The sequence below is a fragment of the Gymnoscopelus braueri genome (genome assembly GCF_963280865.1).
Source record: "Gymnoscopelus braueri genome assembly, chromosome: 21".
NCBI classification, from domain to species: domain Eukaryota; kingdom Metazoa; phylum Chordata; class Actinopteri; order Myctophiformes; family Myctophidae; genus Gymnoscopelus; species Gymnoscopelus braueri.
The window spans coordinates 26,829,485-26,849,006 of record NC_137623.1 but is presented as its reverse complement, the minus strand read 5'-3'; the positions used below and the strand labels follow the sequence as shown (position 1 = coordinate 26,849,006).

Here is a 19,522-nt window from a genome sequence, read left to right as displayed (position 1 = left end):
CGTCAATCCAGAGGAGAACGGTGGGTTCATCGACCATAAAACATTTGATTCAGTGTCCAAAAATATTTCAGTATTTAATTATATACTATATTTAATATATTCCCTTCTTTTGCAGTTTTCTAATATTTTTTGGACACGGAATCAAATGTTTTATGGTCATGATTCACCAGGAGCCTGGATGGCTTGGTTCCAGGTTTAAAATAATTTGGAAATCTCAATGGGAAAAACGAATGGGCTTTCTAGCTGTGGCACCACAAAATGGCCACCACTACTATGCCTTATGGCTAAGAGTCAGCCGACCAAAATGTCCTCTGATCTTACAGCCATGGATTACATGGATTCCTCTGCAGCTCATAACACCTCATCAATGTACCGATGTGAATGACAACACTTCTACAAAGACCTAGCAGAATGTGCAACGGGAAAGTGGATCAGTACATGGGCTTTACTAGAGCCAGTGTTAGCATTTCCAAAAAAAAACGAAAACCACCACACTCAATTAAAAGGTCACGTTAATGTGTTCACTATAGCACACAGTGGAAGTGGTAAATGGTGCATTTATATAGCACTTTTATCCAAAGCGCTTTACATAGATTGTGCATTACATTCACTCATTCACACACACATGGCGGAGGAAAGCATGCAAGGCACCAACCTGCTCATCGGGAGCAATTAGGGGTTCAGCGTCTTGCTCAAGGACACTTCGACACTAACTCTGGGGGAGGCCCCCAGCCCGGGATCGAACTAGGAACCTTGCGGTTTCCGGTTCACTCTACCCGGCCACTCTACCCCTGAGCCCCTGCCGCCCCTGAAGTGAGCCCTAATGTCCAATCTAGGGATGGGAGGATATAAGATTTGATCTTTTGGGAGGATATAATATTAAGGATACAGGGATGGGAGGATATAAGATTTGATCTTTTGGGAGGATATAAGATTAAGGATACAGGGATGGGAGGATATAAGATTTGATCTTTTGGGAGGATATAAGATTAAGGATACAGGGATGGGAGGATATAAGATTTGATATTTTGGGAGGATATAAGCTTAAGGATACAGGGATGGGAGGATACAAGATTTGATCTTTTATCACAATAAAAACAATCAAGATAAATGTATGGACAGACTGTTGAAGTGATGCCCCTATTGGCTACACAGCCAAATTCAAAATGTTAAAATTCAAAATGTACTGGAGCTCTTCACCATTTTCAACCTTATGTTCATATAGTTGCTCCTCACGGATGCTTATTATAAGATGCCACCATTTCTGTACTCACTCTGTGTCTCAGAGGAGGGCTGTAGAAAGTTCAAAAACGTGCCTACCAGTGACATTATCGGTAGGAAGGTTTGGTCATTTCAAACTTTTTTTCTTCTTCTTCTATTAATGCAAGAACATGGTTTCTTTTTCAGAATGCTAACTTTCAAGGGAGAGAAAGGCTTTAGTTTCCATTTTCTTTGAATCCCCATTGATGATGTCATTAGTAGGGAGGTTTCTGAACTGTCCATAGCCCATCAATGAGATGCAGAATGAGTAGATGGAAATTTTGCCATGTTATAGCTTATGAGCATTAGTGAGGATGAAGTGCTCCTTTAATACTTAGTTTGAAGACTTAAATTAATAGTTTTACCGTGTATCCTACTGTGCACCGTAGATTAATTATTCAAATGATGCAGAGCAGGATGCAAATGTGCTGTTCAACAGGTTCATAAATGACGCAGCTGGAATGAAAAGCACAGGAAGATGAGAGGGAGGCGAGGATGTGAGGTGAGAGGCTAATAATGAACCCCCCCCCCTCCCCCCAAAGAAAAACAAATGTTTTAATTGAATTAAATAGAGACCTGCACCATTTAAAATCTTTCTATTTTCACCTCAACAGCACTGCTGTGTCTGCTACGATACCAGAATTAGCCCAAGGGGATACATAAAGGCTTATCTTATCCGGATTGTGCCCTTTCAAAGCCGAAATCAGTCGATAAAGGATGTCTTCCGACATAGCGTTGTATCCTCGGAATAAGGTTCATAATATTGTTTAGGCCATTTGGCTGCTGATCATAACTAGGGTGAATAACAAAAGGTTAAAAGGATACATGGCCTGCGATTTACACTCAGTCGCTGTTTGGAAATCAAAACCGTGACCTATTGGCAACAGAAAGGTCTCTCTAAGCACTACCCCCCCCCTCCAGGGCCAGTGAGTGGGCACATTGAGGGTGGGGGAGGGTAGATAATGGCAGAGGAAGAAAATGGGTGAGAGGAGCGAAAAGGAAGATGAGGGACTGCTTTGGTAACAAGCAGCAAAAAAAAACTCAGTGTTAAATTCATCCTTATAGGTTATTTTTTACAGTCTCAAGAGTGGAATTAGCACTGAGAATTTTTGCTGTGCTCATCCAGCTCTCATCCAATCAGCAGAGCGAGGCAGCGAGCCACATGCATTCACGGAGCAAAGGAGCATGAGACCAAGATATCTCTGGTTGTTTCCTGGGATGTGGCGGGATGGCAAACAGCTGGCACAGCATGGCTCGCAATGACGCCCCACAGCGATGATGAGAGATGAGAGATGGAGAAGAGAAGGCAGGATGAACAAGAGAAATAGGGCGTGTGAAAAAGAAAAGGGGAGGAGGTCCCACTGAGGGCAAGAGAGGCTAAAATAGAAGAGCAAGCAAAAAGGGGAGGTGAATGAGTATAGGAGTGCATGTGACGTCACGTGTGGTAGACTTCTGCTCTTATCCTCTGCCACCCAGCATCTATCTGAGGTTATGGCTAACGAGACGCCTCTGCCTCCCAGTCCCTCTGTACTATCTGTGTCTTTTCTCCTAAATTTCCCTGGAGGCCCTTTCATAACGTGGCTGCTGTTAATTAATCTTCTTTCTCCTCCAGAAGCCCCAGAACCAGGTCCCTGCTCTGCAGATGATCTGGAGAGACGCTGACGGGCCTGGGGGGGGGGACGGGGGGGGACAGGGGCGAGGGGCTGAGAAGGTGAGATGGCATTATTCTTGAATCTTGAAGAATCTGGAGAGTTCCTTGCTTCCTTCAGTCTCAAGGTGTGATGGTTGTTGTACAGTAAATTCTACATGGGAGCAAGTCACTGTGTGTGTGTGTGTGTGTGTGTGTGTGTGTGTGTGTGTGTGTGTGTGTGTGTGTGTGTGTGTGGGGGGGGGGGGGGGGGGGGACACCCTTTTTCACCTGCCCCTTTCTCACTTCCTTCCTGACAGAAGCTTATGAAAACCTACATATTCTGATTTGAATGTTGTTTTATCATATCAGAGGATCATATGAATGGAAAAAAAGTACAGCTGCTGTACATCTCTCAACTGACTAAGATATATCACTGTGCATATCACGGTCATGCAACACTGATTTTGCTCGCCAGGAATGACACTGATGCTCAAGTGCCAAAGCCATATCATCACAAAACAGCCTATAAAGAAAATATAAATAAAGAAAAAAAAATAAGCATGTGCCCAGAGGGAAAATCCTGTGTAGTTGCTCAGCATACAGTACGATAACCCTGGTCCACTTTTCATCCTGCATAGGGAGGGAGACCTTGGAGAAGGAATCGCTGTGATGATGTAAAACAAAGTGTGCTTCCTTTTGATTTGCATTAGGGTTTGATTGTGGGGGCTGAGGTGCCAGCTGCTCTGCCTCTCACACAGCCTGTATGGAGATGAATTGCACTATGGGTGACTATATGTCACCTAGTGTCACGATCGCCATGGAAACTATGCAAACACAGTATTTCAGAGGAAACGAGTAAGGAGGTTGATTACAGTTTTTTTCTGTGTTTTCCCCGTTTCTGTTCCGTTCCTCCGTCAAACGCTCTTCAGAGGGGTCTGGAACAGCTTGGCCAGGACATTGTATGCTAAGAATATCCCTTGCTTCTGCGAGGTGCTCAAAAACACTTTTTTCTTTTCTTCCAGGATAATATCCTGTACTTACAGGACAATTAACTGTCATTCTTATGGGCATGTAAACAGAGAAATGTAGTGTACACCTCTGGTGTCCTCCAGCGAAGACTTATGCCTGATTTATAATTGGTTGTGTGCCGTGTCGCACACCAAAAATAGCCACTGTAGACGCATTGTGAGCTTTTTAAATTGGCTTTTTTTCAATGCACAACCGACATGCAACTAAGTATAAATCAGGCTTTGGTGCAGATGCAAAAGGACAAGACATGTGAGGGTCTGGGAACACTTCAATCGGGCGGTGGTGCTGAATCACGAACATGATTTGAGCGGGAGTAAAAAATAGCCACGCTGCAATGGGTGCCAATATAACGATGACATACTGACGTGACAGTGCAGTCACACTTCAGCCGGATGGATGTATGGCTATGCAATTTATGTAATGACAACAGAGTTGGAGAGGAGTTCCACGTTCTGTTTGAGTGCAAGAATACTAGCATTGTGAATTTTAGACAAAAATACCTGCCAAAGTATTATATAACTCATATATCTCAATGTGTAAATTGGGTGCTTTTATGAAAAACGTTCTTCCTCTGTTCAAATAATGCATGCCATGCCTTTTGCTACGTCTGTATTAATATTGTTATGTATTGTATACTGTCTATTTATGAATCTGTACTCCATACCATGTGAACATGGTCGTGAGTTAAATAAATGATGACGATGATGATGGAAATGAAGACAGAAAAGGAAGGGATATAGAGATGAAAGGAAGAATGTAAACAGTGAGGGGTGTGGACAAGGATGCTGTGAGAGAGTGTCAGCTTGGGGATAGGGGAATGACAGCACTGTGGCACTCTAGGTAAACTGGTTTAGTAGTACCTTAAGGCTTTCAGACAGAGGCATCATTTCAGAAAACAAAAATTGACTCACTGCGTAAAAAAAGTGACGCAGTGAACAGAACGTCTCAATCTGTGTCATATGATATGTCACTTGCAGACATGGATGGATGGGCGTGTGGATTTAGGTGCACTCCTAATCAGGCATGCAATGCTCATTTGGTATGTTCTTGCACTCTATTTCAATGACGTGACGCGCACGTCGCTTAAAACCTACACTGCAAGTCACACAATGGACAATTGATATGCATCTAGGCTTATTCCTATGTTAATTTGCTAGGTGTGAGTCGGGAGCCTTTGAAAACTTTGTTGAGGTGCGAATTTAAAGTAGTTTTAAAACGATGCGTGTGCCTGCGTGTGTGTTCCGGCACGGCGTGCAAGGCCATCCAGTGAGCATTGCACCCCTGCTCCTAATCAACGGCCATTGTAACGCTGATCTAAAATCGGATTAATCAGCAAAAACCTTCTGAGGCGGAGAATAAATGCATAAAAGAACTTTAGGTTAAATGCAAATGCTAGAGGATGAGCATTCCTTCTGACCTCAAATGACACCCTTTCTGTCAGATAAAAACGTGTGCATGCACACACAAGGGGTGCAACGTTTGTTTGTTTTTGTCTTACAGTGAATATGGAAGTCTCCATTACCCTACATGTGCCTGTATGTGTGGGCAAGTACAGAGTTTCAGCACCCAATATCTGTAGACTGACTGCGAGTCTAGTGAGCCTACTGAAATGTGTGTGTGTGTGTGTGTGTGTGTGTGTGTGTGTGTGTGTGTGTGTGTGTGTGTGTGTGTGTGTGTGTGTGTGTGTGTGTTGTTCAAGCCGCGGTGCTGGGCAGAGCGGCTGCTCATCCACAGCAACTGTGAGGCCTCAGCGCAGGTTTGTTTGGCTTCAACGATGCACAAAACGTACCCAATTTACACCTGCCAGTCTTGTTTGAAGCTGAACAAGCACTAGGGCACAGTGTGTGCAACTACTAATAAGACAGAAAGCAGAAATAGGCCTCGAGCGAGCACCAGCAGACCAACCATTAGTCTGGCGTGCACTGGCTATGCTGGACAACAGGCCGGGCTAGATAGTCCCCTAGTTTCTGCCGAATAGCTGTGCTTAATGCTCTCAATCTCATTTATGCATGTCTCCGTTGGTTAAACTGGGAGAGTAACCAAATCTGCATTACTTGCGCGCTGGGAGTCTTACTTGCCTTGTCGTGATTCATGAGTCAATATGTGCAGTGTCAAAGCACAGCGAGCCCCAAGACAAGCCAAGAGCCCCTTATGGGGAATCAGCGTTATTCAACTGCAGACTGAACTTCCTCCGCATGCAACTTCCCCTTGGAAATCACAGAAATTGATGGAGGCAGCGAGGGGTTGTTTGTGCAGAGCACAGCAGAGAGAAGAGGTGGGGGTGTACTGTTCCGTCAACTTTTGTAATTACTGCACACATTGATCTATGGGTATTTCTGAAATCATTAAATATTTAAGAGAGTGTGATTTCAATGCTGGGGTAGTTCAATTGTCAGCAGCATGTTGGAAATAAGTGTTTTCACTTTAATACGTTATCCTTTGAAAAAGAATGTGTGTTGTCTCATAGTCCATAAAAACAAACCAATTAACCAATCAATCAATCAATCAATAGCCCTCGGTAATTTTGTCTTCAACAACGTCCCTTGTTTCACTTCTAATGCTTGTTCAAACCCCTTGGGGTTGAACTCTAGATAGGTTCGCTCACTAATGGTCTGCAATGTCCTAACAACTTCCTAATTTTAATTGTAACCGTAGGATATCTCTGTTCCAACACCGAAATGGGATCTATTCAGGCTCATAAACCCTGGGGATAATCTCACTCCAGTCATACTGCATACTCACTCCAGTCAATCCATACTGCATGCTCACTCCAGTCAATCCATACTGCAATTTTCATAAAAATGTTTAATTCCCTCTTGATCATCCAGTCTTGCCATTTACAAAAATACAGGGTCTCATCAAGATTATCAGCAGGCCGGCTGAGCCTTGAGGCTCAGCCAGTTATGGAACAGACTATGCTCTCAGTGAGTGTGAGGACCAGGGGATTGAATCTGATCCCTGTATTTTCTGTCTCTCTCCTCTCTCTCTCTCTCTGCCTCTGCCCTGGGTTTCGTCTCTCTACACTGACCTATATGAAAATAAAACATAACATGCCAAAAGTTAAAGAAAAAATATTAATCAGCAGAATTTAAACTCATTTAAATCTGTTTTCATAAATGTGCCCCATGGTGAATAACATAACAGAACAAAGTCAAATTCTAAAGATTAATCCCTAGGAACCTTCATCATTGTATGCAATAGCCTGTAGCATGTCAGCTGAAATATTGCAATTTGCAGATATGTAACTTTCTATTTTGTTGGGACATGTGCAGCTCTCTTGAGACTAGTTCATTTCTGCTTTTAATACAGTAGCAACCCAACAGGATTATCGGTTGGGGGAGCAGTAGTTATACTTTAGTCGTTAATGCTACTAGCATGAGTGTTGACCATATCGGACCATCCATATCAAGAGTGAGTTAAGTGGGTTTTTAGTAGAACGGGCACAGAGACAAGCTGCCAGTAGCTAGTGAAAAGTGTTGTGTGATATAATATTGCAGTGAGTTACAGCTGTTATACAGATCTGTTCTGCTGTCTAGCGCAGCATCTGAGTAATTGATGTTTGTGTAAATATCAATGCCAGCTTTTATTGAAGGAATACTTCACCTCAATACATCCCGGCCCTGATACAAGACACATCTTACTTTGAGAGTTATTGTGGAGATTATAAACTGATTTTTGATGTCTTTTTTCTGTTGTTATTCATGGACCCCTATTTTATTCAGTTCACCCAAGTATTCTCTTCGTATTTGGATTCTTCATTCACCATGATGAAGGAATGCAACACAAACAAAAATTCTCCATGAATTGAAATCATCATGGGGTGAATAATTGATAGGAAAAAATGGTCAAACCGATTAACTGCTGCAGCCCTTCACTGTCCAGTATGCTACAGTATTTTAGTGTACTAGTGTGTATACCTTTGAGCATTATTTGTAACACTCAAGCCGAGAAATAATTACAAAATAAATCTATTAAATTGATACTTAATTTTTGATAAACTTTTGCTGCAGACCTGAGATACATTACTGTTTCCTCTACTATACTGATGCAGAGGAACTTATGCTACCTATAATCTTACAAATTCTCTCTTATCCGATTATGGATCGTGGGGCTGAGGGCAAATAGGATTTAGGTGTCGGGAGCCTAAATGCTTGGCTGCACTGATTAGACACGGGGGAAGACTTACATAATGAGAAGACTCCAAGAGGGGAGTAGGTCCACTTAATGATAAGCTTGGCTGTTGTAATACAACCTGATCACTAAAGGCCAAACAAGGTGACTTAGAGTGGCAACAGGAACCCGTTACGATTCCTACAGGTTGGATTTACCATTTAGAGCAGCTGGAAGAGCCTTGTAAAAAGAAATTAAACTGCCTTAGAACAAGGGCTCCCAAACTTTTCAGGCCGTCACCCCCCACAATAATCATGTTTGAGGCATTACATTTAGTTTGACTCGGTTCCACAGAGTTGAGGCATTACATTTAGTTTGACTCGGTTCCACAGATAAAGTGAAAATAGCCTAACTATGAAACTATCCGAACTACAAGCTCACAATGCCTCGCAATGCGTAGATTGTCTATTTCCAAAGTTAGATTTTTTTTATTGTATAGTTTGTTAATTTTGACATAGTAATGGTCTTATTATTAGTTTATTTATTTTAGAGGTATTAAAAAGGTCTTAAAAGTCATTGAATTGTCACTTTAGAAATGTGTAGATACCTGCTTACAGTATACACTGTATGTTGGTTTGTTTACTGTTGAGTGAGAAAACATAACATTGCACATTAAGCTAATCATCTGGGGACCCCCCAAAATCATTTGGAGACCCCCAGTTTGGAAACCTCTGACAGTATTGACTTCAAAAGGATGATTAAAGTTGGCGAATTATAGTAATAGAAAGAAACACACAGAGTAACATCAGATTTCAAAAGGGGGCTTGATAATATCCAGGGCCACAATGCAGTCTTAACTTTTTACGAGTTTCTTTGCTTACTTTTTCTTACTTTTTTGGCGAAACAAGCCTCAAGCATTTCTTACAAATAAACACCAATGTCTTTCGATTTACTGACAATAATTCATGAGATGAAAGGATGGCATTGAAACTTCGCGATAATGGTGAACCCTGCTTGTTTTTGACCCACGGGAAGGTATAGACACCAACTCACATCAAGGGCTCAGCATACAACACATCGCATTTCTTCAGTCGGAATATCAGTTATTTTCGGTGAGTGACAGTCACGCAACAAAGTATAGATTTAGTTTAAAGGCCTCCCTCTCTCTGTGAATACAGTATACTACTCCTCTCCCTCCTTTCTTCCAGTCTCCCACCCTCGTAAAATACAGCAATATACACACTGGTCCACAAACACATCCCTCACTGCTGTGAGAGCCATACACAGGGAGAGGGTGGGAGAGTGAAAGCTTGCCCGCAGTGTTCCAAAACAACAGGCAGCAGTGATGATGAAACCACTGTACTGTACTAACAGTGCAGTGGCATAATCTGCTCACGTCACGTTTTCATCTGTATAATTACTCATCAATATGCCATGTCATTAATAATGACTCATAAACGTGATTTCCATGCGAGAACGTTAACCAATCAGAAAGAGCGCCATTCATGCAACTTGATGCCTATTGTTCACATTTGCACAGAGCAATTTCCCATGCAGCTGCACTGTATGAAGAGTGTTACAGTATGGACATTAGTTTGAGGGGTTTTGTTTCAGTGCAGTTACAAAGCTACAGCCTCCACAGATTCTATCATCATCAACAGTGTCTGCTTCTGAGGGCTCCAAGCGTGGGCGGACAAAATAGCACCAGGCTGTGCCCAGGCCTTGCTTAGCATTCCCCACTCTGACTAGCTTATTAGATAAAGGAGAGAGTAATGGTGCACATCCACATTAAGAGCAAAGCAGAGAGTGGACATAGCTCATGTGCAGTGGGGTGGGGTGGGGTGGGGTGGGGTGGGTTAGAGAGAGAAAACCCCACTTGAAATGTCTGGAAAGTAGAAACATTGATCTCTTTAAAATGCTATAAATCCTCTGCCATTATTTTCGAGGGCAGCCCAAATGGATTGAATGGAGTTCTAAATCGAAAAGTACCTAAATGCAGAGGCCTGTCCGAACTTAAGGTCGGCACACAGCTAGAGTCCGATGTGATTTTTTGTTTATTGGACAATCCGTTTTTATCGCCTCTGAAAAGACGCAGAAATCGAACTGGGTTCGATAGGAAAAAAATGACACCATCGCTGCCACTCGTACGTAGGAGGGCAATTTCGGCGTAGGTGTGCAAGAGGTCATAGAGATGTGTGTGCTTGTTTAAAATATTTGTCGTCAGTGCAACTAAAATGGACTCAATGTGCAAGGGACTCAAGGCTTCCGAGCGTATTGTAACTCTGGACATTCAGGCAATCCTTTTATTCATATTTGTGTGTACATTTTTCTGTCATTATATCAAGGATATTCATGATCACAAATCAACGCAAAAGTATATTGCTGTTGCAGACCAGAAAACTTACTGTATATTAAACCTGAACACTTTGGGCAATGCAAGCACCCATGTTAAAGTAATATCAGTCATTTATGGTGCTGGAAGGTACATGTTCTTAACTCATGTGGGTTCACGCTGAAACTCTCCGTAAATTTGTAGTTGGGTGGCAGGTGGTGAGGCCATGATATTTATAGGGATACTTTCACATCCATGCATGTCTAAACACGGTAAACATATACACCGAATTGACATCTCATTTCCCATCAGACAAATTACACTTCAGGTTCCGGTTAGGGAAGCAGGTTTTAATACACATGCATGGTATTAACCTCACTCACAGGTTCTCAATAAATCCTGACATAAAAACTCACCGAGAGTCAACTGGGTGAATCTTACACTACAAAACAATCTAGCCCATGAGAAATGACTTGGTATGACCTAGTGTTAAATATTGTGCACAGCTATAACAACAGGCAGCCTTGCAATCTCAGGGTTGGTGCAAAATAAAGTATGGCCAGCACATGCAATTACCTTAATGTAATTTATTGCAGCAGTCCCATAGAGTGGACGCATTCTGGCCAAGACGGCCTTCTTCAGCATTCAGCCAAAAACAGAGCACCCATCAGGATCATTACAAGATATACCTTTTATTGTGAGTTGATTGAGCATGCCTTGTGCTTTGGACCAGTCTCAGAGTAGATGCCATATAATTGATTGATATGTAGCGTAAGCAAACAATGCAAAAGTCCATCTTTGATTGTTTTTTTTTGTCTCTCTCTCTCTCTCAAAAGGTTGACTCGATAATCTGATATAATATGGTAGCACATTACATCATTTTTGTGCAGTGGTTAAGCTAAGACAGCAGAGAGATGAGATTCCCCCCACAGTGGAGCACATTTTAATTTCCCTGAGTGGCTTCCCATCCCCTGCTGTTCACAAATACACCTTAAAAATAAAATAAAAAGCTAACCTTTGACTCCTAGTTTCATGCAACAGCAATTTTTAACATCATGTCAAATTAATTCCAAGAGGATGTACTGTAATCAACTCGTGTCAAATAAGCCTAAAATCTTCCTTCTCCACTTCCAAAATGGGTTCCTATAGCAGCTTGATGCTAGGAGGAAATCAAACTAAGTATATCTGCTGAGAGATTTATGACAGTTATGGCTGAGGCTTCAGGAATCTAGCCCTTTCACATAGAGATTGCTCTGAGAGGTTTTACCACACGTCTCAACCACTTTGTTAAGGCACAAAAGGAACTTCTCACACGACATGAACGTCATCCTGAAAGCTCACCACAGCTAGCACACACACACACACACACACACACACACACACACACACACACACACACACACACACACACACACACACACACACACACACACACACTTTATAAAGTGCATGTAGTAACAGTCCCCCCCCACTGCATGCTGAACAAGGTACAGTCATTGCATATGCTGGAATCTTCTCTGTTTTGACCATTAGATTCATTATTCATTGGAAAGGTTTGCAAAGCTCCAGCTAAACATCTTGGGGCATCACTTGGATGACTCTGTCTCTTCCATCCTACTTACTGCAGGCTTTTCTCTGTCACTTCCTGCTCTTCCCGTTCGCTGCCTGTCTTTTTTTCCCTCAGCTCGTCTCTCTGTATTTTTCTGTTAGCTTCTCTCCAATCAGTTTTTGCTGCTATTCCTGGCACCAAATCGTGTTGATCTCCAACTTTTGACCCCCCTCAGTCAGTGGTTTCAAAGCCGGTATTTTGCCACTGACAGCTGACGGAAAACACCTGCCATGACATCAGCGAGTGTGTGTGATCTTGGTCAGAAGCTTCAACCATCAGAGAGCTGTGCAACAGCAGTGTGTGATTCAGTGTGGATTTAGCCTTTAACCCATTGAATCCGGGATTGAATGGATTTTAGCTATAACCATTATTTTTATACTTTGGCTATTCAAAAATAGCAGATCTACTGTACAAGCTCATAGCGCGGCACTCTGTGCCACGCTATGAGCTTGTAGATCTGCTATTTATTGAAAAATCATGAAAATTTGTGCAATCCCACCCCCAAAGTAACACAGTTTAGCCTCCTCCACATAAAGATATGCTTGCTCATTCATCAGAGTCTAACGTTTAAACTCTAAAGCAGGAGTCTTCAACGTTTTTCAGGCCGAGGACCCCCTATAGCTGAGAGAGAGAGAGATGAAGTAGGGACCCCCTCTCTATATTGTATAAAATTGTGTTTTTTTTACTCTGTCTGCTCTGTTTTTCCCCTCTACACCTATATACCTCTTTGCCAAAAAAGATATAGCTGAATATATCTTTTTTTTTCAAATCTTTGCTTCTGGGGATTCTACATGTCTTCTAAATCTGTTTTTTTGTTTTGCTATAATCTCAGTGGTTCTCAAACTTTTTTCATGTCAAGGACCACCCAAAATGATATGCATTTGTCCCCCCCCCCCCCATCTCAAAATATTTTGTTCCAGGGACCCCGGAGGCAAGGATGAGAGTTAGAAATGTATATATATATATATTCAAAGATTTGCACACATTATCACAAATATCTTTCAATAATAGCAGATCTACAAGCTCAAAGTGTGGCACTCTGTGCCGCGCAATGAGCTTGTATATCTGCTATTTTTGAATAGCCAAAGAAATCTAAAGTGACACAGATGCGTTCCCGGATTGAAAGGGTTAATACTGTATCTCTCCAATCAGTTTGTGCTGCCATTCTTGGCCCAAATCGTGTTGATTTCCAACTTTTGACCCCCTCAAAGCAGGCATTTTGCCACCGACAGCCGACGGAAAACACCTGCCGTGACGTCAGTGAGTGTGTGTGATCTTGGTCAGAAGTTTCAACCATCAGAGAGCTGTGCAGCAGCAGTGTGTGTGAGTCAGTGTGGATTTAGCCTTTAAGAGCTGTAGCTCTCGCCCCTGTTCATGGTTGATGAGTGTAATCGTAGATTCATTGACCCTGGTGGAAAGGTCAGTCGCTTCATACTTAACCTTTTTAAGGGTAGGGAGCTGTCGCGGGTGTCATAAACCAGCACAAGGCTCCAAGACAAATCGAAAACGCAGTGTCAGGGTGTAGGGCAGAGAAGAGATAAGGGGAGAGATGGAGTGAGAGAGAGCATGAATCACACACACCGCTGAGATGAGTGTCTGTGATTGCTTTCAACAAAAGGTCTCAAGTTGCCTCGTATAAAAGTGCACAGTTATGCATCAGGCTTGGTAATAGCATTCCCCCGGTCAAGGGGTTTCTCCGTGCCATGCCCCCACCCTCCCCTCCAAAAACAAAGGCTTCCCTGACCTCAGGGAGCTGCCTTCTCAGTCTGACAGATTGGAAAGTCTATTTCCCAGTAGTGTTTTCAGCTGTGGATAACCTTAGTATGATCAGAGAGGGCTCACTTGGCATTGGGAGGCATAGAGACCCATTTTAAATTTTGTGCCAGAGCACAGCACTCAGCAGAATGTCAATGTCATTTGATTTAGAATGGGATTTCCCTATCGAGGTTACACAACGGCTTCCCCCGCCCGGTAGTGAACAGGTCAGCAATATTGAGAGACACCTCTGGAGGGGAAGAGACACGGAATTGGAGAATGTAAATCACTTTGAATATCACACAATGTATCAAATTGCCTCTACTGCTGTCACAGTTTACCTTAACGCATTTAGACCGGGGAAATAATCTGTCGTTTTTAGATTTCTTTGGCTATTGAAATATAGCAGATCTACAAGCTCATAGTGCGGCACCGAGTGTCGTGCTACGAGCTTGTACTGTAGTTCTGCTATTTTTGGTGAAAGTCGTGAAAAGTCTGTGCAAATCTTTGATTATATATATATATTTAAAGCAAACATTTGTAACTCAAATCTTTGCTTCTGGGGATTCTACAAATGTCTTCTAAATCCTAACAGTTTTTTTAAAAACGTATGTTGCTATATCAGTGGTGCTCAAACTTTTTCATGTCAAGGACCCCCAAAATTATATGTATTTGGCCGTGGACCCCCCCCCCATCTCAAAATATGTTGTTCCAGGGACCCCCATGAAGCAAATATTTGAGTTTACAAATGTTCCCTTTAAAAATATATATATTCAAATATTTGCACACAATTTCAAGATTTTTCAAAAATAGCAGATCTACAAGCTCATAGTGCGGCACTCGGTGCCGCGCTATGAGCTTGTATGTCTGCTATTTTTGAATAGCCAAAGCAATCTTAAAATGACACGGACGCGTTCCCGGTCTTAATGGATTAAAACTAGATATTGGCAGCCTCAGCCCCGTCTGATTCGCTTGATATACAGCGTCCCTGTATGAATGACCGAATGAAATTACTAAACCGTATCGTGAATCACAAGCTCATTTAGGGAGTATCGCCCATGCATGAAGAACACCATCAGGATATTATAAACACACACCGGCAGGAAGTACAGCACAGAGGCTTAGTGACAGACCATGCTCAGTAGTTCTATAATAAGCTCTGAACCTGATGCATGGAGTGTGCGGTGTCATTACCATACATTTTGTTTTTTCCGGGTTTCATTCCCCAAATCCCTGTGCCATAAATTCAGCACCGGGCAGCAGAGGCTGAAATTGAATCTTGCATGATTCGTGACCTGTCTGGGGCTGTGTGGGGGGGAAACGTCCGTACAAAAAAGGCAGGCGACCATGGTTTTCGGGGACAAGGGCTCACAATAATGCACTCCGAGTCCGGGCAGGGCACCGGTAGGATGCTTTTAGGCTTTTTTAGACACTTCTGTCTCACACCTCACTCAGGGCAGTGGCGCCGGCGCCTGTTTAATTAAAGGACACTGTGTCCCCCACTATTCAGTCCAGCCATTTTTTTTTTTTTAATGATTTTATTTTTTGAAAATCAGTCCAGTCCCCCACACCTCGCGACCACCGCGAGCGCGAGGTGGGGGGACCCAGGCTGGGTGGGTCCCACCACCGCCTTCTTTCTACCTTCCTTATTCCTAAATAAAGTGCTTATTTTTGTTTAAATGATATGTGTCATGGAAATGGAGTTCTTCTAATTTTCATTAGAGCAACCTTGATTTTCCCTTAAATAGAAAGACAAAATTACCTCTGACATCTTCACTTCATGGAGTACACTTTTTGAACCGAATTAACCGAAATAACCGAATTAACCCCCCCAAAAATTAACAAACCCACCCGAAAAAAAACCGCTTCGCGCACGTTCATGTGTCCCTGATGTGTCCCCTCCAGGTTATATTCCATTCCAGCGCCTCTGACTCAGTCAGGGACATGTTTGTGATTCAGCAGACATATAGAATAGGGCCCTGCCCTGCCCTGCCATGCATGCGCTGCCCCAGTGATGGGAGGAGGAGGATGCTGGAGACTCTCACCATAAATTACCAGCGATTGGATTTCATTGGGGTTGACCCGTCTAATGGCGGACTGAGTCAGAGAGGAGAGGGAACAAGGGGGCGGGGGGGGGGGTTTGTATTAGGTTTTACATTACTACTATGGATGGTCTTCTTTACATTGTTACGCCGTCTGCCCCCAGCTCTATAAGATGTCTGCTCTCAGGTAACAAGCCTGAGCGTGATGTGAATGACACTTGAGGTTTGTGGGGGTGTAGTGACCGATACGTGACTCGTATCCATTCTCTTTCGGTTGTGTTTCAACATCTATATTTATCCCTGATGGTCCAGTGTTTATGCAACCGGGCAAGGAAGAAGAAGCCTTGGCACCATCACAGGCACACGGACAGCAAGAGATGCACATGTTTGTTTAAAAATGTGTCTTCCGTTTTTTTCCTGTGCGATAAATAGGGACTCAGTGTACAAAGACCTCAACACACAAGAGCACCATACCACTCTCTCTCTCTCCCTCTCTCTGTCTCTCGGATAATGTGTCCTGTCATATACAACTCCCTCTCAGATAATGCGTCCTGTCATATGCCAGCGGGTGACTTGGCCCGGCTTGACGTGTTCCAGCTGTACATCGTGTATAAAGAAACAAACATGATCAAAACTGGTGCACATAAAGATATGCTTGCTCATTCATCAGAGTCTAACGTTTAGACTCTAAAGCAGGGGTCTTCAACGTTTTTCAGGCCGAGGACCCCCTATAGCTGAGAGAGAGAGATGAAGTAGGGACCCCCTCTCTATATTGTATAAAATTGTGTTTGTTTACTCTGTCTGCTCCTTTTTTCCCCTCTACACCTATATACCTCTTTGCCAAAAATAGCCGATCTACAAGCTCACAACGCCTCGCAGCACGAGGTGTTGTGAGCTTGTAGATCTGATATTTTTGGCTTAAGTTCTCTTCAAGAAAGGGATGCTAGGGTTCAAGTGGTTTATGTAAAAAAAACAAAAACAACAATCATATCACAAAGATTTGGCAGCCAACAGAGATAACTCTGAGGACCCCCTAGAGGGGGACCGCCTGTTGAAGACCCCTGCTCTAAACTAATCTTCCCTAACACAGATAATGTGTGTTGGCCAGCCTGTTGTTGAGATACACATCACACCTGACTGCTTAAACCCCAGCTCCTCGCCTTCCATCTTTTTACCCCACTAACAGCTCAGATAAAGCAATCCCCCAGAGACTGCAGCTCTCTCTCTGTACCTGATTCACCCGCTGACTACTGTTGCCAGAGAGAAGGATGAAAAACAGAAACGCTGCGTGGGAAAAAAAAACCTGAAGTGAATGTATTACAAATCTGATCCAATATCCAGGCTGATATACACGAATGACAGGAGTTTAGCCTGCGTGGAAGTATGGGCAATATTACATCATCACACATGCCAGTGAGACGAGCCGGAAACACAAGACACTGTGTCGTCCTGCATGTGAAATCCCCAACAGGAAGTGTGAGTTGCGGGAGGCGGTGTGATAGCACCTCCTGACTCAGTTCCTTACCTTGGCAGCCACTGAAGAGCCGGGCTTCTCCAGGAGATCCCACAGCTTCTTCCTCTTGTCGGGGCAGCACGTATTGTCGAACTCTATCTCACCCTCTCTGTCCCTCAGGGTCTCCGCCTCCCTCCTCAGCTCCTCGTTCATTTGCTCCTTCTTCTGGTGGTACCGTGCCTGGCAGCAGGACTCCAGGTAGATCTCGTCGACACCCCAGTAGTCCAACTCCTGGCCAAAGGACAGGGCGCACATTTCCTCCATCATGTGCAATTTGCCGGTGCGGTAGAAGTTCAGGATGGAGGTGAAGGCTCCCGGGTGTCTGTCGAAGAAGTACTCGTTCTCGTTCAGGCTGTAGTCGTCGCACACCTCCATCAGGGACTCGTGGGTGTTGCAGTCCCGCAGCTTGCCCAACCGGGTCCGCGGAAGCCGGTCCAAGGTCCGCCACAGCACCTCGTGGTTCAGACCTCCCACGTTGATGCGGACTCTCCTGGAGCGGGCTTTGGTGCGGATGATGTCGATGGAATCGGGGGGCACGGATGGAGTGGTCCCGATCTCAGTGGCCTTGAGCCCAGACGGTTCAAGCTTCTCAGCCATGGTATCAGAGAGGACTGGACGCAATCCAGGAAGAGGATGAAATAAAATAGAAAAAAAAGGCTAAAGAAATGTTAGATCCTCCTTAGACAAGTCCCTCCATGGCTGAAAACAGAGGAGAGAGGATTTGTAAGGTTAAGAGCATATACGTCTAGAAACTCTCCACTGTATTCAGGGAGCAGCAGTAACATGACATGCCCTGATATTTCACGATAACCACTTCCTATTTTATACTTTGTTGTAAAATACTGTTGCGTAAAAATTGCAGATCTACAAGCCAACAGCTCTGTACTGTTTGTTTTTAATTATGAATGTCCAAAATAGGGACGCTAAGTTTGAAAGAGATATAAGACCCAGATACAGCAGAGCTGCTACATGAGATTGATTTCCTTTCATTAGATTTTGAAGACGACAGAGAAAGAATCGATGTTTTTCTTTTGCAATCAATATATGGATGCTTTGCCTGGTATTCTAGTCCATAAATGTTATGACTGTATTAAGGCAATGAAGTCCTGTTTAAGCACTACTTTCTAGGTAACCAAGCAGTCAAAATCGGACTTAAAGAATGGAATTAAATATTTTAAAGAAAGAACGGAATTCAATATTTTATAGAATTGACATTCATCCCCTTATTCGAACAGAGAGTGTTTAGCTGTAATGTGTGAGTGATCTCTGTGTGAGTGATCTCCCTGCCACAGTTAATCACTAATGTGACACTCAATTCTAGGATTTCCATGGATGGAAGCTCCATTAAACATAAATCCAAACACTCAACAGCAGCTGAATAGGTTACACAACTTAAATGTTATATTATACATTCTATATGCTTGTAATCATCAATGTAAATTAGCCATATGTGAGTCACTGAGGCATGCAACCATTTTTAATTAAGGGTTATCCTGCAGAAAAGTGACATAGGCTACTGTTAATGTTGCTGAACGAATGCAACAGTTATCAATTAGGGATTTGGCACCTGATTATTTTAATAGGCTTGCCACAGATGCCCATTTCACCAGCCAGATGGCAAAATATGAAAGTACAGTACATGTTTTAGACTATAGCAGGGAAGACTAATATTATCAAATCCATTATAAAGGGAATTTTCCATCAAAACTTATGTAGCCTTAGCCTATGGTTTTGGATATTTCAGACAGACATCTTACACATTGCAGCAGATTTTTCTCCATATCATATCATCGTTAAACAATTCTCAGGCAAACACATTCCATATGAACTGCACACAATTCACACGCTACACATCAGCGACTGAAATGATTGTTTTTTTCGACACAGTGAAAAGTAGTGTCCAATATGAACAAACGTACGGAACATGATCAAGGTCTTTACCTTGCCGAAACAAACCACCTTTTGCATGCAAACTCCTCTTGATCCTCTCGGGGGGGGAAGGAAAGAAAAAAGCAGCCCGGGATCCCCTCTAGTCAAGCGGCCACGGTTCCTCACACTCCGCGGTGGCTGCGCTGAAAAAGAGGCTGTGTGTGACTGTACCACATTTTGTTGGAAAAGACCCAGGGGGAAGAAAAAAATCTCCTCTACAAACGATCAGAAGAACAGTGGGATCTCATCTCCACAGAAGACTCTCGGAAAGAGTGTTGCCTCCATCAAAGCTGTGATGCCTGCGTTCGGGAAA

At 43.2% G+C, this 19,522-nt stretch overlaps 2 protein-coding genes across 2 annotated transcripts in view; one reads left to right on the top strand and one right to left on the bottom strand.

The window, feature by feature from the left end:
• Nucleotides 1–17,877, bottom strand: part of kcnb2b (potassium voltage-gated channel subfamily B member 2b) — a gene marked incomplete at both ends in the record, with an annotated part of 122,945 nt that extends 105,068 nt beyond the window's left edge. The window contains one exon of the mRNA XM_080417118.1: nucleotides 17,293–17,877. Coding sequence (XP_080273244.1) covers nucleotides 17,293–17,877 — 585 coding nt within the window. The remainder of the gene's footprint in view (nucleotides 1–17,292) is intronic.
• Nucleotides 1–19,522, top strand: part of sbspon (somatomedin B and thrombospondin type 1 domain containing) — a 297,594-nt gene that overhangs the window by 127,680 nt on the left and 150,392 nt on the right. The window lies entirely within an intron of this gene.